The following is a 25,870-nucleotide window of genomic DNA, read 5'->3' on the forward strand; positions in this document are numbered from 1 at the left end:
AACGTGTGTGTACAGATGTATGAGGTAACGTGTGTGTGTGTACAGATGTATGAGGTAACGTGTGTGTGTGTGTGTGTACAGATGTGTGGGGCAACGTGTGTGTACAGATGTATGAGGTAACGTGTGTGTGTGTGTGTGTGTGTGTACAGATGTGTGGGGCAACGTGTGTGTACAGATGTGTGGGGCAACGTGTGTGTACAGATGTGTGGGGTAACGTGTGTGTACAGATGTGTGGGGCAACGTGTGTGTACAGATGTGTGGGGTAACGTGCGTGTGTACAGATGTATGAGGTAACGTGTGTGTGTGTACAGATGTATGAGGTAACGTGTGTGTGTGTACAGATGTATGAGGTAACGTGTGTGTGTGTACAGATGTATGAGGTAACGTGTGTGTGTGTACAGATGTATGGGGCAACGTGTGTGTACAGATGTGTAGGGTAGCGTGTGTGTACAGATGTGTGGGGCAACGTGTGTGTACAGATGTGTGGGGTAACGTGTGTGTACAGATGTGTGGGGCAACGTGTGTGTACAGATGTGTGGGGTAACGTGTGTGTACAGATGTGTGGGGCAACGTGTGTGTACAGATGTGTGGGGCAACGTGTGTGTACAGATGTGTAAGGTAGCGTGTGTGTACAGATGTGTGGGGCAACGTGTGTGTACAGATGTGTGGGGCAACGTGTGTGTACAGATGTGTGGGGTAACGTGTGTGTGTGTACAGATGTGTGGGGTAACGTGCGTGTGTACAGATGTATGAGGTAACGTGTGTGTGTGTGTGTGTACAGATGTGTGAGGTAACGTGTGTATGTAAAGATGTGTTGGCGAAACGCAAACGTACAGACACTTGAAGGGAAAAATACATAATCATACAATCGTGAGTATAGAGACGTAATGGGAGACGTGAGGCTAGAGAGAGAGGAGAGGTGTGGGATGAGAGGTGTAGTATTGCGACATGTGAGGGGAAAACACATCAAGGAAAATGGTAGTCGACGAATGAGAAATTGACGTCTGATCACACTTCCATAATTCATTCTATCAATATCAATCATCCGGTCGATTTACGCGGCACACACACACGCTTTCGTTTAAATTCACAGCTGAAAATGGATTGGAAACCGCCGCTTTATGTCTTACAAGGATATATACATATATATTACTCAAAAGTAGATAAGAAGTCTACGGTGTCAGTTCTTAAGAGTCCGGCCAAGAAGCTGTCAGAGAAAACTCACGCTGCAGGGGTGCCTAAAATATTAATGGCTTACAACTACTACTGTGAAATGTTTCGTCCTCAGGAGCCTATATTCGTGTTACATTACCCTGACTGCTACGTACCTTGTAGAAAAGGGTCTTTCAAAGACTGTGGCTTTACGTATAGGCGCTTTGGTGGACTTTAATGTTTGGAAATAAATATAAACATACATCTATTTTTCTCACTGGACTGTTTAAGATTTCCCTTGAGCATTTTCCCGTCCATAGGCAGATTCTTACGATGATGCTTTTCATTTACCAAAGAAAAGAAGGCTCTTTCTATCCTAAAATACCGTATAGTAGCACTGATAATAAAAAATTATAATAAATAAATAAATAATGATAATAATAATAATAATAATAATAATAATAATAATAATAACAACAATAATAATAATACATTACGAAAATGAAGTGGTCAGTACGATTGTAGGAAACATACCAAGAGTCTTGATATACTGTAAAGAGAAATCTAAATTATCTATACTCAAATGACTGCTACGTATCCCTCACCCTCAGCAAGTACAATACCCGTACATAAATCCACTTCACAGCCTCAACTCCCCTATGGCGAAGACTCCACAGAATCAACTTCACGTATCAAACTTCCTGAGATGGTGAAATGTCTCCTTATGAACTAATGAAGCCTCACTAACGACTACGAACAGCCACTTGCTGGCTCCGTAGCGATCAAGAACAGACATACTCACTCTCCGTCTTTACAGGTCAGAGATTTTAGAATACCATTACTGTCCTCCAGCAGATAACTGGGTCAGAGAGGATCACGTCTTTTGTTACCTGGCTCACTCGTGTATTACTGTCAATTCATGACTGTCACGAATGACCAAAGGGAGTGAGTTATTCACAGAGGACCAAAGAAAAAAAAAAAAAAGGTCTTTTCTCACTACCTACGAGACACAAACGTTGCCCCCCCCCTCGCTCCCGACGAAGGACAGATACTCTCTCTCATTAACGATGAGGGATAGACATCTCCTCACGGACGACTAGGGATAGACACTCTCCCTCACTAATATATAAAGGATGATCTTTCCTCATATCCGGCAAGCCACAGACGCTCCCTCACTCACAACTACAAATGGCCATTTCTTTATCATTAAGAAAGTAAAGGACAGAGAGTTCCTCACTGACGACCAATCACGGACACCTCCTCCCCAGTACCCAATTTACGACACATTCTCAGTCAGGGTAAAAGGACGGACACACCTGCCGGACATCCATTTCAATCCCTTCAGCACGACGGTACGATCCTTTGGGTATGATGGCCTGGCCTTTGACCTGACGACCCCCACATAGGAAGGGCCATTACATCCCAAGGAGTGTACAACCGTGCTCAAGGGTTGTGCAGATGTGCTCTAAGGGCCTCACTGTCGGGTCTAAGGGTCGTACCGTTCGTGCTCAGGGAATCGAACACGTTGCCATGGGTAAACGTCTATAAAGACACTACCTCCACGAAGAGTCAAAGGAGAGTATATCACCTTCCAGTGAACTCACTGAGGACAGACTCAGCCTTCCTCAGTAACAACTCATCTGAAACATTTCTTCTGTGACTACAATATATAAAAAAAAAGTTTTCTCAAAGGCGTCCTTAATGAGGCATATCTTAAGGGGTTCCCAAAGATGAGACATATACAGGACGGGACATTTCGTCAGGAACAGCCGAGGTCAGACGTCCTTAGTAACGCCTAGAGTGAGACTCTCTGTTCACCCCCCGCGGTCACACACTTCCTCAGCCATGAGCCCACGTAATGGGGCCAAGAACACATTCCTTATACAGTGATGTCTGAAGACACATACCTGGCCCTCAGCATCGCTGGATTACAGACTCCTCCTCAGTAACTACTAATATAAAGTCTTTCTCAGTAATCCCCCCCCAGAAAATAAATGAATGAATGAGATTGATAAATGAATAAATAACAGGCGCTTCCTTAGTGCTGGCCAAAACGGATAATCTTTCTCCAGAGACCGCGTGCAGGGAAGACACAAAGATAAGTGAAGCACAGAGATGATAAAGGAAAGACAAACGAAAGAATTTACTTGTCTACTTCCGATGAATGACCATACAGCAACCGAGGAAGTGCTGGCGAGCACAGTGGCGAGCTAAATTCCTCGGGCTGAAATATGATGATGTATATCGTCCTCTGTGACAGCACATAGTTGTCGACCTTAATATATAGTTGGTTTATCGCTTTCACAACAGCAGCCGGTCCTAATCAAAGCGTTGATCATTAAGTAGATGGAGAGACGGAAGGAGAGAGAGGTAAGAAAAAACTAGAAAGAATTCAAACTAAACACAACAGGAGACAAAGATGGAAAAAAAAAGAACCATAACTGGAATGTTCGAAACAAATGGCTGAGGTCTGTGAAGCATCATCAAGGAGTGAAGAGATCTTTTTGCCGGGTCTCCAAAAGCTTGTAATATCCCAAAAAGGAGACAGTCTCCTTAGTAAGCCTCGGTCGGTGCTTGAAGTCGAGCTCGGATCTCCTATCTGCGAGTGTGGGCATCGCTCGTCCACTGGGTCACTCTGGTCCGCGCTCTTGTCCCCGAAGCACAGCGAGTCAAATGTACCACTACACCTTACCGCTACACCTTGAGCCCAGTTAGTCAGGTGTGTGTGTGTGTTGCTCCCCTCCTCACCCATTCCTCTTCGTGCCTCCCGACACCCTTAACCAGCTAAGAACCCAGGGTGTCGTACCACTTTCCTCCCGACATCCTCCCTAGTGTTCACCGATGACCCGCCTGAAGGGAAAAATAATAATGAAAGACGAAAAAAAAGCAATCGTCACGGGGCTACAGCAGTGGAGTCAATCTGTCAGGTGTCATGTCCTGAGCTGCTGCTGCTGCTGGTCGTCCCGGAACCTCCCTGACACGAGCCGTTGATACAGACAGCTCCCACCTGCATTGTGTCGTGGGAAGGCAGGATGTGCGGCGAGGCGTTTATTCATAGCAGTGCAGGGTAGTTACATGTGCAAGCTGCCGGCCGGACATAACGAACCAGCAGTATTTTCGACAGAAAAATCTATTCTTCTCTGAAAATGGTTGTCGGGAGTAATTGGACACGGGATGAAGGCGACACACACACACCCACACCCACACACGTCCACACCAGCGGACGGACGACCCACACACCACCTGCACTCCTCCCGAGCATTAAACTTGCAAATCGTGGCGTCCGAACACGGCTCATCTTGGCACGACTAAATGAAGAGATGTCCACTTCCCTCCCTCCCTCTATCATAGCGTCTGCTTTTTTTCTCGTCTATCATTTCTGCCCGTTGGTCTGTCTATCTTTCTCTTCATGCGTAGCTTTCACAGTGTGTGTGTGTGTGTGTGTGTGCGTGTGTGTGTAATTACCACGTGATTATCATTTGTGTGTTAGAGGGAGAGAGTTTTACACTTATGTTGCCCCATCTCTTAACCTTGTATGTTTCTTTCATGTACACCCACCCACCCACACACACACACACACCAGTCTAAGCCAGGTACCCCTCTATCAACCAGCCTAGAAGAGAGGATGAACACTTGGTTTGGGCGTGAGCCGACTGCCACACCCAGGATTCGAACCCATGCAGATCAGTCTGACCTCGGAGTAACTCATGGTCAGTAACACTAACCACTACACCACGTGTGTCTCTGTCTAACTGTCCTTTTTGCGTGTCACTGTCTATAAGTCACTGTATGTCTGTCTCTGTACGTGCGTACGTACATGTGCACATGCCAGTTTGTGTTTATATATACGCACACATATATATATATATATATTTGGGTGTGAATGTGTCTGTCAGTCTACCCATGACCAAATGTTGGTGTGAATATGTAGCAAATAAAATCTGTCAGTGCCACAGCCGCTGGCCAGAGGAAGTAAAAAAAATGATTTGGGATGTCAGATCACAGAACACGTGCAACAAACATTCTTTCTTTTCCCCTCTCATACTCTTTTTTCCTTTCTTCAGGAGTGTGTAATAATCATTGTGTTCTGGAAGTGGAAGTCTCTCTCTCTCTCTCTCTCTCTCTCTCTCTCTCTCTCTCTCTCTCTCTCTCTCTCTCTCTCTCTCACACACACACACACACACGTGAAAAGAAAAAATGTGTGATAGTAAAGTTCAAGCGATGGGGTCCCATGGGTGTAGAATTCGCTCCCCGAGCACGAGAAATAGTTCATATGTACTTGTAGAGGCAACGTGATATAGTGGAAAAATGCGGATCGGAGAGAGCATCATGAATCTAAAGATCACATAAGAGAAACGAAATCGAATACTTTAGGCGTAGATGAGAAAGCATTTAAAGAGAGAAACGTGAAACAAAGTCAGTTTCCTAAGGGACATGTTTTAACACACGTTGAAGGACAAGAGCAAGAGAGATTGGGGGGGATTAGCTCCCCTGGTGATGAAAGACTTAGTACGTCCAAAATGTTAAGATAGGCCACTGGACGAAGCAGATAATCTGTATTACAGAAGATAATGACTAACAGACGGACCTTCCTTGCTCTGTTAGTAAAGAACCATCAGGGTAATGCTTGGGGGGGATACTGAAACAGGTATTCGACGAGAACGGTGACTGAATGGTGGAGGAAGTATTATTAAGATTATCCTAACAACGTTCTGGGAATGCTATCATACTGGGTACTTTAACCCCCAAGAGGAATATACTGGGCAAACTTGGATGCACGTACACACAGCACAAAAACAATCTTGACACCAGTGAACGATAGGTCTCAGAATGATCACTTGCTTCCTTTGAGAGGTTGGTATGCTCTCAGATTGTTTCGTTCGTAGGTCATATTATATCACTTTGAAGGTATAAAGATCGCTTTTGTGCTGTGTGTACATGATGACGACTGGAGAGACAAATTGCTAGAATGTGTATACGATATTTACTTCGGTACCAACCTATCACTGAGCAAACTCGGCGTCAAAAACAACGAGTCTCCCTCAACACTGGGTCTGGTCTTTACGGTACAACATACATGGTGATGGACAGGGCCCCATTGATGAGCTTCATTAAGAAAAAGCGATTTATGATGTTACTGAGATGGAAGATGTTTTAAAAGATCGAGTATGGGAAGAATTTAGGAGTTCCAACATCCAAGCAGGATAGAAAACGAAAGAAGGTCAGAAATTAATTACAGTAAAATGCAGAAAGAATAAGACATCAGTTATAACAACAGCACATTAGGCGAAGCGGATATCCACAACAAACTGTTTGACAGACTTAGTGGGAAGAGACTAAAGACCTCAAGTGACAAGAGTTACGGGCAAGGATGAAGGTATAAGAAATAAATGATGATCTTAAAGCTCTATTTACCTTGAGGATTCTCCACCGCCATCCAACACGGGAGTGAGATGAGATGAAAGCCATGAAGGACATCATCATCATCATACACAGAACATATGTGGACTTCTTGAAGGACCTGCAAAAAAAAAAAAAGGCTATGGACCAGACTGTATCTAAACACAAATCCTTTAAAATGTGCAGAAAAAAAAATCTAAATATACCACATATTATGCCCATCACCTCCTTGTACGAAGAGAGCTATGTATCAAAGGAAGACAGCCAGTGTAGTACTAAAGCAGGAGAAGGCAGCCAGTGTAGTACTAAAGGAGGGGAAGACAGCCAATGTAGTACGAAAGGAGGGGAAGACAGCCAGTGTAATACTAAAGGAGGGGAAGACAGCCAGTGTAGTGGTTATCTTTAAGAGAGGTTAAAGAGAAGGAACTCTGAAACCCTAAACCGAGAACCTAAATTTCCAGTAAGTATAGTTCGTGAGTTACTAAAAAAGATTAAAAGAAAAATATAGGTAGATGAATTTCAGGCTAAAAAAAGAGGAACAAACAGTGAAGCAGGACAGAATCAGAAGAAAAAGATCATTTGTAATGAGTCATTCGGGGAATTTTTTGACATGGCAAAATTTCGGAAAAGATGGACGGATAAGATAAATGTACATTCATGGAGAGACGGAAAACCACTGATACCGTGTCTATCAACAGTCTGTCAATGCTCATGCACGTTCCCTTTTCTATATTGACTGACATGACGCGAGCAAATCATGCCTCAATCAGAGGCCATCCTGAAATGGAAAAGTTACAGACAAGGGAAGTATATAAACTAACCAGGGTTCCACAGGTGTTTGTAGACCCGACTCTGAAAGGAAGAAAGGTTACACGAAGAGGGAAAGACAAAAGAAGAAGGAGAACTCCACACCTCAGCTGTTCGAGGGAAGATGAAGGCATCATAACAGCCAATCCTCGAGTGACCGAACTCCACACAGAAACTGTAAGGAAGCAGCTGTCAGACGAGTGCCATGGGGTCCAAACCATGCAGGTGGGGGACACATGGAGATCGTACACGAGTACGATGGCTAAACTATTAGCTGAAGAATAGAAAGAAAGCGGCAACAACGCAACGTGCGGAGAGAGGCGTTTGAGGAGAGGTGACGCCAAGAGAATGAATGAGACGGAAGGATATCGCTACCACTCTACAGAGAGGTGGAGGTTGAGCCACTCCAGTTGCGTACGCCACCTCCGTAGATGCGAGCCAGCTGCTCACCAGAATGATGAACTACACCACCTACACAACGCTCCCATGTGGGAGGAAGACTTTGTGATGCTCATTATGTGTGGTTTCCAGGACAGTCTGGAGGCTACGGTCGTGTCCGACATGTGGGTAGCATTACAGGGTTGAACAGTGGTGTTTGAAACCGAATAGGGAAAGGCGAACTGCTTTTTTTTTTTTTCTCCCATCCTTTTTACCTGCCGTCTGTTGATGCTAGGGGGAGAGAGAGAGAGAGGGGAGTGGGGAGAGAGAGCTTGTAGGGCGTGAGGAGAGAGAGAGCTTGTGGGGGGTAAGGGAGAGAAAGCTTTCCTACTGTTCTATCTATCCTTCCTTCATCCATTCGACGCTGAGAGATCGAAGTTCGGAACAGATAACCTGGAACGTACTCCCATGTACTCTCTCTCTCTCTCTCTCTCTCTCTCTCTCTCTCTCTCTCTCTCTCTCTCTCTCCATCTATCTATCTACATATCTGGCCATCTATCTATCTGTCTCTGAGAAGGAAAGCCATTCCCAGACCAATAAGCCACCTCAACAGTGTCAAATCTTATCTGATCTACCACGGCAAACACCACCTTGAAGGACTCCCACCCCTCTCCATGATCCCGTCCCCATCCACGATTTCCAAGAATGTTTTGCCCAATCTAGAAAACAGACGGAACGATTCCTTCCCTGAACAAGAACAGGATCAGATCGCGCACCCTCTGACTCGGATGTGTTCCCGTTTTCGTTAGAAGGGCGTGGAGCAGCCTCATACAAGCTGGTTATCATGGCTAGATGTCGCCACCAGGCTTCTGCTGGTGTGTGTGTGTGTATGTGTGTGTGTGTGTGTGTGTGTGTGTGTGTGTGTTCTACCTACAAGCGTCTACAGCATGTGTGAAAAGTGACTTTGGGCGAGGCTGTATCACTAGGAGTACACAGTATCGTAAAAGAACTTCTCACTCCATAGGAGTCTCCATTTCCCTGCTACTGGAAGTAGCGCAGCCTAAGGCTGCAGAAGCCTTTAGAAAGAGGTCCTGGGTAACACCATGACTCTCTCACACATATAGGCCTTGGAATGATTTTACATATATATATATATATATATATATATATATATATATATATATATATATATATATATATATATATATATATATATATATGCGTATGTATGCTATGTATACGTTGAAAAGTATGTGTATGTATATGTGCGTGTGTGGGCGTTTATGTATATACATGTGTATGTAAGTGGGTTGGGCCAGTCCTCGTCTGTTTCCTTGCGCTACCTCGCTAACGCGGGAGACGGCGGTTAAGTATGATAGATAAATAGAATATACATATATATATATATTTATATATATATTTATATATATATATATATATATATATATATATATATATATATATATATATATATATATATATATATATATATATATATCTTTCTTTCAAACTATTCGCCATTTCCCGCGTTAGCGAGGTAGCGTTACGAACAGAGAACTGGGCCTTTGAGGGAATATCCTCACCTGGCCCCCTTCTCTGTTCCTTCTTCTGGAAAACAGAAGGGGGCCACGTCCTTTCCTATGAGAGGTAACTGCTCTCCTACACTAGCCACATACACGACAATACATCATGTAGTCACATGACTCCACCAGGGTGGACCAGGGATGTCTATCATGCATGGAAATATATGATCCATTATAAAACAAGGCAGCGCCTCCGCCCGCCGGCCGTCTCATGAAAAACCAGTTGATAATAATTATTTCAAGGAACTCACAGCATAAATACATCAAACATTTACAGCACGTCGCTCAGTGTCAACACACACACACACACACACACACACACACACACACAGGTTGATGGCTGCAGTTCCGGATCTGATACCACTTTTTTCGCTTAGCTTTTGTTTTAATGTTATGGCTGTATATGGAGTTTGAAGCAACTCATCTTGAGAACATTATCTCTGGTTGATCACACTGTTACTTATCGCTGACCCGATTGTAGCACACAGTGTTATGAAGATCATAAGATCTTTCTTAATACTAGTGTTCGTTGTTCATCTCCTTCACTGAAAGTGTAATATATATATATATATATATATATATATATATATATATATATATATATATATATATATATATATATATATATATATATACAAAAATATTTCAGGGAGAAATATCAAGCGTTTAATTTCACATATGTGAAACGCCCTGCAGAGATCATTGTGATGAATATGTGATTTCTTCTCTTTAAATATAGTATCACACAAATACACACACACACACACACACACATATATATATATATATATATATATATATATATATATATATATATATATATATACAGAGAGAGAGAGAGAGAGAGAGAGAGAGAGAGAGAGAGAGATACATAGATATCAAATGCATGCACAGCGCGGGATAAAGGTTGGAGTTCAAACTACAGAGGTATAAGTTTGTTACGTGTACCTGGCAAGTTGTGTGGGAGGGTAGTGATTGAGAAGGTGAAGGCATGTACAGAGCTCCAAGCCGAGAGGAACAATGTGGTCTCAGAAGTGGCAGAGGATGTGTGGATCAGGTACTTGCTTTAAAGAATGTGTGCAAGAAATACTTAGGGTAAGAGAGGGATCTGTATGAGGTATTCATGGATATGGAGCAAGCATATGATAGGGTGGATGGAGATGCTTTGTTGACGGTCATACGAATATACAGTGTGGGAGGTAAGCTGTCAGAAGCAGTGAAAAGGTTTTATCAAGGGTGCAAGACACGTGTAGGAGTAGGAACACAGGAGAGTGAATTTTTCCAGGTGAAGCTTGGTCTGCGGCAGAGGTGTGTTATGTCACCATGGTTATTTAATTTGTTTATGGATGGGGTGGCGAGGGAGGTAAATGCGAGAGTCTTGGAGAAAGGGGCGAGTCTGCGGTCCGTAGGGATCCGATGGTGCTTGGGAAGTGAGTTAGATGCTGTTTGCTGATGATGCAGCACTGCACTGCTAGCAGATTAGAATAAGAAACAATAGACGTTGGCGACTGAATTCAGAAGAAAGGGAAAGGAAGAAGTTGAAAGTGAATATGTCTATAAGCAAGGCTGTTAGGTTTAGCCGTGTTGAGGGAGAGGTTAGTTGGGTGCGAGTCTGAATGGAGCAAAAGTGGAGAAAATGAAGTGTTTTAGATACCTGGGAGTGGACATGACAGCGAACTGAACCACTGAAGCGGGAGTGAGTCATAGGGTGGGTAAGGGGTGAAGGTTCTGAGAGCACTGAAGAATGTGTGGAGAGAGAGATTGTTATCTGGGAAAGCACGGTAGGAAGGTATAGAAGTCCCAACGATACGATATGGATGCGAAGCATGGGGTACAAATGAGAATGTACGAAGGAAGGTGGATATGTTGGGTATCAAATGTCTGAGTACAGTATGCTGCGCGAGATGGTTTGGTCAAGTAATAAAAGGGTTAGAGAGAGGTGTGGTAATACAGAGAGTGTGGATGAGGGAGCTGAAAAGGCTGTGCTGCAATGGTTTAGACATATGGAGAGAATGCGTGAGGAGAGGCTGGCAAAGAGGGTACATGTGTCAGAAGTGGAGGGATCTAGGGGAGCGGAGAGACCAAATAGGAGGTGGAAGGATGAAGAGAAGTCGTGGACTGAATATGCAGGACGGTGAAAAGCATGCACGAGATAGAGTGAACTGAAATGTCAACGGACTGAACCAGGACGTGTGAAATGTCCGAGGTAAACCATGGAAAGTTCTGTGGGGCCTGGATGTGGATAGGGAGCTGTGGTTTCGGTGCACTGCACATGACAGATAGAGACTGAATGTGAACAAACGTGGATTTTCTTCGTATGTTTCCTGGCGCTACCTCGCTGACGCAGTGGGTGGCGATGCTGTTTCCTATGGGGCGGGGTGGCGCCGGAAATGGATAAAGACGAGCAAGTATGAATGTATATGTGTATATATGTATATATATGTGCACGTGTATGTACATGTATGGATGTGTATATATATATGTGCATGTTTGTATATGTACGTGTATGTGCGCAGATGTGTGCATATGTGTATGCGAGTGGATGGGTCTTTCTTCATCTGTTTCCTGGCGTTACCTCGCGGGAAGCGGGGATCAAGTACCATCATATAAAAAACTGTATATATATATATATATATATATATATATATATATATATATATATATATATATATATATATAACCTTCTAGCTTGCGAGCATGAACTGTGAGTCCACCAGTGGTTGGACAAACATGTCCTCATTAATCTAAACAACGCCGCCTGTGGCGCCCCCTACGGCGTAATCCTTTTTATTTCCATCACGGTAGTCGCTCGAGAGTGTATTAACCTTTCCAGCACGACGGAACGACCTCGGGGTAGGATGAGGTGACCTTTGACCTAACCCCCTGAAGGGTGATGTCAAACGCCAGGCACAACGCTACACCGACATCCAGGACAGATCTTTGGATCTTCTCACGAGCAGTGATCAGGGAATATTCTACAAGATAAAGATTCGATTATATCTTACATTAAGTTGAATGAATGATTAATTATATTTTACATTAAGTTAAATGAATGATTAATTATTTTTTACATTAAGTTAAATGAATAATCAGTTGTATTTTACGTCATGCTTAATGAAATGATTATATATTACATTCAGTTGAATAAATAATTAAGTATATTTTACATTAAGTTAAATGAATAATCAGTTATATTTTACAATAAGTTAAATGAATAATCAGTTATATTTCACATTAAGTTAAATGAATAAGAGCAAAAGGTGAGGGAACTTGCTAAAAGTTTCATAAGTCGTCTTGTGTAGCTTATCATCAGCTAATGCACTTTTCCAGCTATTCATCTGTAGTTGATTCATGCCATCACTATGACCTACTTTCGTAATATATTCGTGCATCTTGAATCTAGAGAAAGAGTTATCGTGAATCGTGCCTATGTAAAAGATAATGAACCCACGATCATAGGATCGTGGTTCAGTAAGCTATGCTGACACACTTCTCATTTGAATTTCTTTTTTCTTTTATTTCGTCTTGTGTTAATCAAACTAAACCAGACGTGTTTGTCGTACTTGCTCATGAGTAGACTTGTACTTGGAAGGATTCGGGTTGTGGTATCCGCGTGGTCGCTTACACAAACAGAAGGAAGAAGAGAGAGAATCGTTTCACCGGCATTACTAACCCACCATCACCTTCCATGAAAAATGCTGGAAATGGATACAGGAAGAAAATACTCGAGGAGAAAAAAGTTGAAAAAAAAAACTGTACACGTATAAACATTATCAAAAAAGCAAAATTCTTTTGCTCGAATCATATTTTTCTTAATGTACTTTTCTTTCCAGGCATATGTATATTAAAGCAATATATATATATATATATATATATATATATATATATATATATATATATATATATATATATTATCCCTGGGGATAGGGGAGAAAGAATACTTCCCACGTATTCCCTGCGTGTCGTAGAAGGCGACTAAAAGGGAAGGGAGCGGGTGGCTGGAAATCCTCCTCTCTCGTTTTTTTTTTTTAATTTTCCAAAAGAAGGAACAGAGAAGGGGGCCAGGTGAGGATATTCCCTCAAAGGCCCAGTCCTCTGTTCTTAACGCTACCTCGCTATCGCGGGAAATGGCGAATAGTATGATATATATATATATATATATATATATATATATATATATATATATATATATATATATATATATATATATATATATATATATATATATATATATATACTTATTCATTTTTATTTTGCTTTGTCGCTGTCTCCCGCGTTAGCGAGGTAGCGCAAGGAAACAGACGAAAGAATGGCCCAACCCACCCACATACACATGTATATACATACACGTCCACACACGCAAATATACATACCTATACATCTCAACGTATACATATATATACACACACAGACATATACATATATACACATGTACATAATTTATACTGTCTGCCTTTATTCATTCCCATCGCCACCCCGCCACACATATAATAACAACCCCCTCCCCCCTCATGTGCGCGAGGTAGCGCTAGGAAGACAACAAAGGCCCCATTCGTTCACACTCAGTGTCTAGCTGTCATGTAATAATGCACCGAAACCACAGCTCCCTTTCCACAGGGAAATGAAACACGATATATATATATATATATATATATATATATATATATATATATATATATATATATATATATATTGCTGGGGTCAACCATGGAAAGGTCTGTGAAGCCTGGATAGAGAGCTGTGCTTTCGGCGTTTTACACATCTAGAAAACGAAATAAATGAAGGGGAGGGTTTCCAACCCTCCCCTCCTAACTTTCACTCGCCCTTTACGACATACAGGGATTATGCGGGCAAAATTCTCTCTCTCTCTCTCTCTCTCTCTCTCTCTCTCTCTCTCTCTCTCTCTCTCTCTCTCTCCCTCCCTCCCCACGACAGATCATTGCCTTAGCGTGATAATTGTCTTATCCTTCACCACACAGGCATTCCAAGTAGGTTTTGATTATTCTAAATGCTGCATGGAAATGAGAATCGATGAGAAGTTAAACCAGACATGACCGATTTCCCCTTTTAGATTTCACTAATGTGATAAAGCATTTAACAATACTTTGTGCCGTTCAGAGAGACCACCAAATGTACCTTAGAAATGTAATACATTTTCCAGTTCTGTTCATGGCAAAAGGCGATTATAAACTCCGAAAGAAATTGCCTCTATGATTACATGGTTAGTTTCTTAAAGCAGGATATACGATCCAATCACTCTTTCAGATGATCGATGTTATTCCTGTGGAATTTAAGTCATCTATTGCTGATTTTTACAGATTTTACCACTAAACCGTACATGGCGTTCTTGAGAATATGTTATTCTAAGGAAATGTTATGAATTCAAAAAATAACTGGATTTGCTTTCCAGTATGATATGCAGCTGAGAATGCCATCACTAAATCTAGCATTCCCACCTGGGAGTATAACATTACCACATGGGAGTATAACATTACCACACAGAGTATAACATTTCCACATGGAAGTATAACATTTCCACATGGAAGTATAACATTTCCACATGAGAGTATAACATTTCCACATGTAAGTATAACATTTCCACATGAGAGTATAACATTTCCACATGGAAGTATAACATTTCCACATGGGAGCATAACATTTCCACATGGAAGTATAACATTTCCACATGGGAGTATAACATTTCCACATGGAAGTATAACATTTCCACATGAGAGTATAACATTTCCACACGGAGTATAACATTTCTACATGGGGGTATAAAATTTCCACATGGAAGTATAACATTTCCACATGGGAGTATAACATTTCCACATGGAAGTATAACATTTCCACATGGAAGTATAACATTTCCACATGGAAGTATAACATTTCCACATGGGAGTATAACATTTCCACATGGGAGTATAACATTTCCACACAGAGTATAACATTTCCACACAGAGTATAACATTTCCACATGGGAGTATAACATTTCCATATGGAAGTATAACATTTCCACATGAGAGTATAACATTTCCACATGAGAGTATAACATTTCTACATGGGGTATAAAATTTCCACATGGAAGTATAACATTTCCACATGGGAGTATAACATTTCCACATGGAAGTATAACATTTCCACATAAGAGTATAAAATTTCCACACGGAGTATAACATTTCTACATGGGGGTATAACATTTCCACATGGAAGTATAACATTTCCACATGGAAGTATAACATCTCCACATTGAAGTATAACATTTCCACATGGAAGTATAACATTTCCACATGAGAGTATAACATTACCACACAGAGTATAACATTTCCACATGGAAGTAAAACATTTCCACATGGAAGTATAACATTTCCACATGAGAGTATAACATTTCCACACGGAGTATAACATTTCTACATGGGGGTATAACATTTCCACATGGAAGTATAACATTTCCACATGGGAGCATAACATTTCCACATGGAAGTATAACATTTCCACATGAGAGTATAACATTTCCACACGGAGTATAACATTTCTACATGGGGGTATAACATTTCCACATGGAAGTATAACATTTCCACATGGGAGCATAACATTTCCACATGGAAGTATAACATTTCCACATGAGAGTATAACATTTCCACACGGAGTATAACATTTCTACATGGGGGTATAACATTTCCACATGGAAGTATAACATTTCCACATAGGAGCATAACATTTCCACATGGAAGTATAACATTTCCACATAGGAGCATAACATTTCCACATGGAAGTATAACATTTCCACATGAGAGTATAACATTTCCACACGGAGTATAACATTTCTACATGGGGGTATAAAATTTCCACATGGAAGTATAACATCTCTACATGGGGGTATAACATTTCCACATGGAAGTATAACATTTCCACATAGAAGTATAACATTTCCACATTGGAGTATAACATTTCCACATGGGCGTATAACATTTCCACATGGGAGTATAACATTTCCACATGGGAGTATAACATTTCCACATGGAAGTATAACATTTCCACATAAGAGTATAAAATTTCCACACGGAGTATAACATTTCTACATGGGGGTATAACATTTCCACATGGGAGTATAACATTTCCACATAGAAGTATAACATCTCTACATGGGGGTATAACATTTCCACATGGGCGTATAACATCTCCACATGGGAGTATAACATCTCCACATGAGGGTATAACGTAACCTGAGTCTAAACTATAACGAATCTTCGTGGCGTTGTGTTAGAAGGTTACATTGTATAGCAATAAACTCCAGTCTATCTGTTCATCATATCTTACAGTGAAGTTATGATTTTCTAGCAAGATGTAATTCACTCTACCTTAAAAGGATTGGCAAAAAATATGAACTTTAACTAGACTACACGAATGTCTATAATTGATTGACTACGGCTACAGCTTCTGAGAATAAATCAAAAATCTTTCTGAAGATATTTTCATTTTTTCCGACTTCAGGAATCACCATTTCTTTTAAGCGTTGTCCATTCGTGTTCCGAGCGTGGAGTTCCTCACTCAACGCTGATAACTAGCGAGGCGAATTCAACTCAACGCTGATAACTAGCGAGGCGAATTCAACTCAACGCTGATAACTAGCGAGGCGAATACAACTCAACGCTAATAACTAGCGAGGCGAATTCAACTCAACGCTGATAACTAGCGAGGCGAATTCAATTCAACGCTGATAACTAGCGAGGCGAATTCAACTCAACGCTGATAACCAGCGAGGCGAATTCAACTCAACGCTGATAACTAGCGAGGCGAATTCAACTCAACGCTGATAACTAGCGAGGCGAATTCAACTCAACGCTAATAACTAGCGAGGCGAATTCAACTCAACGCTGATAACTAGCGAGGCGAATTCAACTCAACGCTGATAACTAGCGAGGCGAATACAACTCAACGCTAATAACCAGCGTGGCGAATTCAACTCAACGCTAATAACTAGCTAGGCGAAATCAACTCAACGCTGATAACTAGCGAGGCGAATTCAACCCAACGCTGATAACCAGCGAGGCGAATTCAACTCAACGCTGATAACTAGCGAGGCGAATTCACCTCAACGCTGATAACTAGCGAGGCGAATACAACTCAACGCTGATAACCAGCGAGGCGAATTCAACTCAACGCTAATAACTAGCGAGGCGAATTCAACTCAACGCTAATAACCAGCGTGGCGAATTCAACCCAACGCTGATAACTAGCTAGGAGAATTCAACTCAACGCTGATAACTAGCGAGGCGAATTCAACTCAACGCTGATAACTAACGAGGCGAATTCAACTCAACGCTGATAACTGACGAGGCGAATTCAACTCAACGCTAATAACTAGCGAGGCGAATTCAACTCAACGCTGATAACTAGCGAGGCGAATTCAACTCAACGCTAATAACTAGCGAGGCGAATTCAACTCAACGCTAATAACTAGCGAGGCGAATTCAAAGTTTATCGACATAAAAGTTCCATAAATGGTATTTATCCTTCGGTGGGAAGTTGTCTCCTGCATAATTGGATTCTCAGTCACTTAAAACTTTCCCCGGCAAATACATCCACATCTAATAGCAAAATGAAATCACTACTTCAGGAAATGACTCCCACAGCTTATTCAATTCCAAATCATCAAAAGCATTTCGTCTGATATCTATTTTCTGAAGACGATTTGCATGCCTGAAACTCCTCTGGTTTGTTACTCGTGTGTGTAAAACTCATTTAATATGAAAGAAAGAAAATATTGCACACAGGGTGTTAGAGCCAAGAGCTGATGAATATTCAAATGGTATGATATTCCTGTGTCCACACAACCTACCAGGTGGACTGAAAGCACCAGGTACAAGTACCTTCCCACCTTACAGCGCACCACTGGATGACATAATATCTTTTTCTGTACCTTATTAAACAGTGGCTTATTAAGGAATTTCAGGACCTTGGGGCAAAAAAAGAAAATATTCGTGTCTTTCCCCCCTTTAGAAACGGGGGAAAGTTGAATAAGGCACAGGAATGGCTTAAGGAAAGTCTTGTTCCCCTTACTTTAAGAGTCCTTACCCTTAGGGTATCGGAACCTGAGGGTGATTTAGGGAAAATCATACTGTCTCATTTTCAGGGCTAACACAAACCATTCCCTTACCCCCCCACTTAATATGCCAGTGCCTGCGTGATTTGCATAAACAAAATGATTACTGCAATTTGCATGAATTGCGCTTGTAATATCAACACTTGATATGTTTGCCGGCTTAATTATAAAGTTTATATGGAAATCTGATCACGAAGCTTTATCCACTTCAGTTCTTGAAGAGTTTTGTTAAGCGCTGCCCAATCATGTGGGTTTGATCCGTGTGTTTAAGTGTAAGCCTCACTGATTAATCACTGCAAAGTATATTATATATATATATATATATATATATATATATATATATATATATATATATATATATATATATATATATATTTCTTTCTTTCATACTATTCGCCGTTTCCCGCATTAGCAAGGTAGCGTTAAGAACAGAGGACTGGGCCTCTAAGGGAATATCCTCACCTGGCCCCCTTCTCTGTTCCCTCTTTTGGAAAATTAAAAAAAAAAACAAGAGGGGAGGATTTCCATTTATATATTACATATTCCATATATATATATTATTTATTATATTTTGTCGCAGTCTCCTGCGTTAGCGAGGTAGCGCAAGGAAACAGACGAAAGAATGGCTCATCTTTCCTGTTGCTTCTTTAGTGCATATTTCTACTGAGCTTGAAGGTTTCATGTGTCATGATGGTATCACAAAATTAACAGCATTTTGTCTTACGTCTGTTTCTCAATCCACTTCGATATTTTTTGTCTGATTTCAAACACATCCGTTGAGGAGGCTTGGATTCCCCTCATAGTGCGTCCTAGGCGGAGTTTGTTCTCATATATCCGTTCCAGGGCAGTGTATCACGTATCACGAACACGACCAAAGAACCGAAACCATTTCGAGAGTAGTTTTCCCCCAACTTGACAACGAAATACGACACAATGAGAGAGGTCTTTCGAGGTCTTTCCATTTTCTGATTATATCTGAGTGAGCGCTGAAATCTACTGCAGTAAGGGGAGGCAGATTACATTCTACAGTAACGATAATTGTCCAAAATCGAAACAGAAAGATGGTATTTAGTGAGATTGAGGATCTGGAATGTGTCCCAAGGTCATGCATCCACCATCGTACCTCCTGCTTGAAGCGTAACATGAAGCGCCACATCCAAGCCAGGCGTATGATGTGTTAATGTGCAATGACGGTGTGTTCATGTGTAGTGTAATCAATTTCTGTAACTGTAAATGATGTCATAAAAAAGTCAACTGCGAATACAGAGCAAGAGCGTCATGATGAAGGATCGAATGCATATGGAAATATTGTTTTAGTCAACATCTACCACATCTGCGAGTATGAAGCCCACATTTGGTTACGCGCGTCTGAGCTTTACCGAACTTAAACTAAAATTAAAACAGTGTGTACAGAGGCGTCACACCATCAGCTCACTTTCCATAATAAACATGGCTAATGCTAGCAGGCCCTCCAGAGCCAACTGATGATTAATTCTTTCTATAATATCTATGGTGAAAGTTCTTTGCGATCTAAACAACGATAATTAAGGTGGGAGAGGAACGCACGGAGTATAATGATCGGAAGGTGATTACCACTCTCCATTACCATGTCAGCCAATAAGAAGAGAGAGACTACGAACACGTAAGCGACTACGTACAGAACTGGTGAGTATCGTATACTGCGACTTGATCATCTACAAAGTTTGAGTCGTGTTAACCAGGCGCTACTTTAGAAATAACACGACGTCATTCGCTCGAGGCCAAAGGGAGATCTAATCATGTTCCAGTACTCCGGGATTCCCTCTATGACGGGATAAACAGTTGATACTCAGAGTGGAACTGGATACCACGGGCGCAGAAGCCTATTATGACAGCAGCATTGTCGGCACGTTGCACGGTACCGTCTCAGCCCATTTCCACTACATGTCTCTCTCTGATTTCTGCCTTGACTGGCTGAAATCAGTTAACCTATGTGTCTTGAACTCTTTCTATTCCATGGGAGTTGCAGAGATCATTTGAAGATGTCATGGCTAGCATTCGTTTTAATGGACAGAATTCTGTTAAGGTGCACTTATTCAATATCACGACTAAATTATATTGGTAATGGCAAGCTTACTTTAAGATTCAATCTTCACCATGTTTGGATACAGGAAGAAACAGAATATAATATAATATATCTGCCCTTACTCTGCGAAGTTATCAAATAACATTTCTGTATAGTTAGTTCGTTCAAAATACGCGTGTGTGACACTGGAATACGCCTGTAATGAGGTTAAGTCTTGGAACTCGAAGTAATAAGGTGTTGATGGTGTTAGTCACGACCACCAGATGGCAGACGATGCGGCGACAGACTTTTGAAATGTTAGTTTTTCATCAGTAATTCTCCGATTCATCGTAACTGTGTCTGGTCTTAAATTGATGACTGAATATTCGTTAAAAACTCTTTTCTTCGAAATGTTTATTGTTGGACGTATAGTTCGTTGCATGGGGCCGTAAATCATAAAGTTGCAATGACTTTTTATCACATTTCAGATTACTGATTTCTGAGATCCCACATTTGTCGTTACTTGGCGCTAAAAATGCCACGTATTTGTGACATCATAATGTTCCTGTATTTCTTATCATTAAGATCAAAGCACTTTAATCCCACTTTTGACAAAGCACTGAATAACCGAATCTTTAAAGCACAGTAGAACACTCTATAACATCTATCGACAACTTCACAATAACGATTTGTTTTAACAATATGACGAAAGTGTACCCCTGGCATGCAATTCATACCTTTAGGGAGTGTGGACGTAGAGGAGGTGTTATTGCTCCTCTCAACACATTCACATCCAAACATCTCTCTATTCACGCCTATCAATTGGACTATTAAGTAAAACAAAGACTGCTAATGATGTGTGTTCCTCTACGTATACTTGCGTATGTCAATCTTTTTAAGCCAGGCATTCTAATCACCAGTCCTCTTTACCGCAGTCGCTTTTGAGTCTAGTAGGTTCTTTAAGAATACGGTGTTACCGGGGTGCTCCCTCAAGACCTCCTGGTTCCTGGTCACATTTGTTACACTCGCGTCCGGTTCCGGATGCGGACTGCGAAAGAGAAAAAGCCACCGGGGCAATCAGAGGAAAGTCCTTACCACTGAGAGAAGTGGAGATTGTGTGGGGTTCCCGTGTTGTTTAGACCTGCCAGAGTAACGATTATGATCGTATTGAGGGTCTTATACTGGGACAAAGTAGATAAGACTTTTTCTCTACCTTCTCCCGACAGTGACGGAGTTATTGAGTGACTGAATATCACCATAAGTCGTAAACTAACGATGAGTGGCTCATAAGAAGAAACTGATATTCCAATGATGGCATTCAGTTCCAAATATCCAGTTCACAAACTCTTCTTCCCTTTGTCAATATGTCTATGTTCAAAACGGCCATCAAATTCATTCAGCGAAAGTTACAACCGAGGGAATTCACCTCTGGGTGGAGTTGAAGAATGCCTCTTGAATCCAACGTCGATGATATTTTGAAATTCCAAGAGCTGTGGCGGAGCCAAGTTCTTGGAACCTATCGATATGACGTTTGGTAATGCAACACTGGATGTATCAGACTGAAAATGACCAGTGGAATGGCATTTTCTTGTCAACCTAATCGTTAGCCAATCAGCCTCCTGCTGCAAGGCAGTTTTTCTCATGTAAAGTGAAAAATGTTTTTCCAATGAATTTTATTCATATTATGCCATGTAATTTTCAGTCACGAGTCTTACATATGTTACTATATGTGGTGAAAAGCTAAGCGATTAAACTGAATCATAAAAAAAAGATAAACGCAGTTCAGATAACGGTCCTAAAAACATAAGCGTCTTGGATACTTTAAGATACATCGGTGAAACCTATCTATAAAACAGACGAGTCGAAGCTCCTCGGTCCTAAACTCTATTGTCTGCACGGAAATAAGACCCAGATTATACGAACCCCTGACTCTATAACTAAATAATCTGACAGGCATCTCCCAAATTCTTCCTTACCGGACATTCTACACCAGACTGCCCACTGGTGGAAATAATAATAATACACGATTCATTCGTTGAAGAATTTCGCCTAAAATGCAATATTCGCTGATACACTCACTCGTTTAGTACCGATGAATTAACTCGTAGCCTCCTTCACTAGCAGTAGCGATGAAATCTGATACTTCACTGCCGTACTGCGCACGCAAGATAATATCTCTCACAGAGTGTAACAAATTCTAACCGACTTGCCTCCCAAAACCAGGTAGTGAGCGTTCAAACATTACTGGAACCCGGACGATTGAAAATGAAAGAAATGCATTTAAGCTTCATTTAATAAAACAGTACAGCTTACGGTACTCTAGGTCATATTGTATATCTATGAGGAATATACGAGTATTTCCATCTCCAATAATTGTTGAAAAATGTCGAAAATATAATCAACAGACATATATATATCACACAGCTGTTGAGAAAGAGGCGTTGCATCCCGAGAATAATTCTAATGTGGGATTTAACTCGATCTAAATATACACAATTGAGCACCGCTCTGCAGCCTTCATATATATATACCTTCCCACGTTTGGAGGCTTTGGCTCATTATTCTGGTCTGTGGTATGCTGTAGGAAATGGGTTCATATTGAAGATCAAGAGCGGTTTTGATATATAACCGCCAGTGACTTCTGGCAACTTACCAAGGGAAGTTGCTATCGGCCCTCAGAAATCCATACAAATTATTTTTCTAAAGATCTTTTTTCGAGCTCTTTTCTGAGACGTCAATTAAGAGTTTGAAATTCAGCAGAGAGCGTGCTAAGGCTACTCCCTGACTCTACTGACTGTTATATTTCTCTCTTGTGTGTCCTCTGATGATGTGATTATTACACGAAAGTGCGCTCGGGAACTTTTCGTGTTTCATTTTCCCCGTGAACTCATAGGAATATATATATATATATATATATATATATATATATATATATATATATATATATATATATATATATATATATATATATATATAATTTTTTTTTATACTATTCGCCATTTCCCGCATTAGCGAGGTAGCGATATATATATATATATATATATATATATATATATATATATATATATATATATATATATATATATATATATATATATATATCTTGATTCATATGCCTACTTTACGCTTATAATGAACGTAAATATCCTATTTGTATTTCTACCACTTTCAGTAATTTCAGTGTCACTTATTTCCTCTAGATAACACTTGTAGGTATTAATAGAACTATGTTGGGACTTTATACAGTTAAAAATCAAACAGGGTTGCAGGCATAATGACCTTATACGTCGCTGGTCGTTAAACCCAACAAAACAAACATTCATTTCTCTCTCCAGCCAGCATGTAGCTCAAAAATCTATCACCTGAATCTTTTATCTTTTTTAATATTTTCATTTATATTTTCTTTATCACAAGGATACATCACAGCGACTGTGTCTGTGCACAGTGTGCTACGATACCTTCCATATAAATGAGAGTGTACGCTACATGAACGAACAACACATTCATATCGGAATATATTCAAATTTTCAGCTTAATAAATCTCTGTCGTTTATCATAGTCAGTTAACTATCAGATATCACTTTTATCCTCGTTCATTGGCTCATACCTGTAGGAGGTACATTTGATATTTTGTGCTATAATTTCTATTTTTTAACCCTAAACTTTCATCTTCAACTCCAGCTTATTTTAAAACCTTGATAGATAGCTTGTGTTCGTATCCAGTGAAAATATTACCTCTGTGTCTCAAAGGGAAATGAGTCATAGTGTATCTGCTCTCTCTCTCTCTCTCTCTCTCTCTCTCTCTCTCTCTCTCTCTCTCTCTCTCTCTCTCTCTTTTAAGCTGTCTAACTACCATATATATCACCCCAGACATCAGGATGTGTGAAACACGTCATACACATACACAGGCAGGTGTTTTGTGCCTCCGGTATGAATTCAGCCATGGTCTCAAACTGACCCTTCCGCAGTACGAATCACAGGATGTGTAGAGTTTTGAGACCAGCCCTCAGTTTTTACCAACACGTTCCCCCCCTGAAAAAAAAAAATATATAGAAAAAGAGTTGCAGATAGAAAGGCACCCAGTGAAGTGTACGAAAAAAAAATCTATTTCCGTGTTTTTCTTTCGTCGCAAAACAATCTATCTATGGCTTTTAATGCTTTAGTCGAACCCTCGTCATGACTGAGAGACGATCGTGTTGAAACCCAGAGAGGCAACTGGATTCCCGTTAGTTACCTGTATGGCTGGTACACTACTACTGTGACGAGAGGCAGGTTCTTCGTCAAGAACCGCGGTTAACAACGGGCTACTGCCACCACTTGGTTACTGCTGGTATATATATAATGATATGAAAATAGATCAAATACGAAGGTTAAAGCAAAAGCCTTTAGGTTTCCCGAGCCAGTGTCCACCGTACGACGAGAACATACCGAAGTCGGAAACAGACAGTCAGCCATCGACCAGTTCCATACCTCACTCCACAGCCTGACATGGTCAGTCAGTCACACAGCCCACTCCACAGCCTGACAGAGTCAATCAGTTACACAGCCCACTCCACAGCCTGATAGAGTCAATCAGTTACACAGCCCACTCCACAGCCTGACAGAGTCAACCACGAACCAGTCACAGACTATACCACAGCTTGGCACGGTACATGGCACAGGGGTACATGGTACGTGTATATGTGATCACATGGATGTGGGTCTTCACGCTTCGTAGGCGATAATCATCCTACGCTTGCTCAACCCAGTGACCAGCAATATTCACAGGCGTACCCAAGGGGAGTAATTGGTGATCATCTGTTTGAGCTATGGAGTACACAGTAGACTTAGTGATCGTCTGATATATTGAGCTTATTCTAACTCTTTGTTGACCCTCGAGAGGATGTTTGGATGTATATTTATGTCGACTGTTTCGGTGATTTCCCCACTTTTTAAGTTATCATATACCATCGATCTATTTTCATTCAGTAACGCTCGCCGGACGCATGACAAGCGTCCTTCTCTACAACAGCTGCATTCTCTTCTTTATGAGACTTTGACGAATATATGTGAATAGAGTTAACATTGGAATAACTCGCAAAGCGCCACGTCTTCTTAAGATACAATATGTTCCTCCATACCAATCTTGTTCCGAGATTATCATCAATATCTTAATGGGTTCCTAATCGCCCTTCACATACTCCCCAATCCCCTTGACCGAATCTTAGAGACGCGATTGGGTGTCACGTCTGTATCTTGTGCCACATAAGACTCTACCACGGTAGGATAATGATCTATTTCACGTATCTACAAGTATCTATACTATACTGGATAGAAATGATACCAAGATGTTGGGTAGGAGATACAAATGTTGGGTAGGAGAAAAAGCTATCGATTTAGCATTCACATTCAATCAAATGA

General features: G+C 41.0%; 1 protein-coding gene across 4 annotated transcripts in view; it reads right to left on the minus strand.

Annotated features, from left to right (window-relative positions):
• LOC139745835 (protein RCC2 homolog) overlaps positions 1-25,870 on the minus strand; it is a 332,889-nt gene that overhangs the window by 194,892 nt on the left and 112,127 nt on the right. For all 4 annotated transcript variants that reach the window (XR_011711990.1, XR_011711989.1, XR_011711986.1 and 1 more), the window contains exon 2: positions 6,568-6,673. Coding sequence is in view for 1 of the 4 variants with exons in the window: in XM_071656433.1 (XP_071512534.1) it covers positions 6,568-6,642 (75 nt within the window). In the remaining 3 variants the exon portion in view is untranslated. The remainder of the gene's footprint in view (positions 1-6,567; positions 6,674-25,870) is intronic.

Source organism: Panulirus ornatus, chromosome 4, assembly GCF_036320965.1.
Source record: "Panulirus ornatus isolate Po-2019 chromosome 4, ASM3632096v1, whole genome shotgun sequence".
Classification (NCBI taxonomy): Eukaryota; Metazoa; Arthropoda; class Malacostraca; order Decapoda; family Palinuridae; genus Panulirus; species Panulirus ornatus.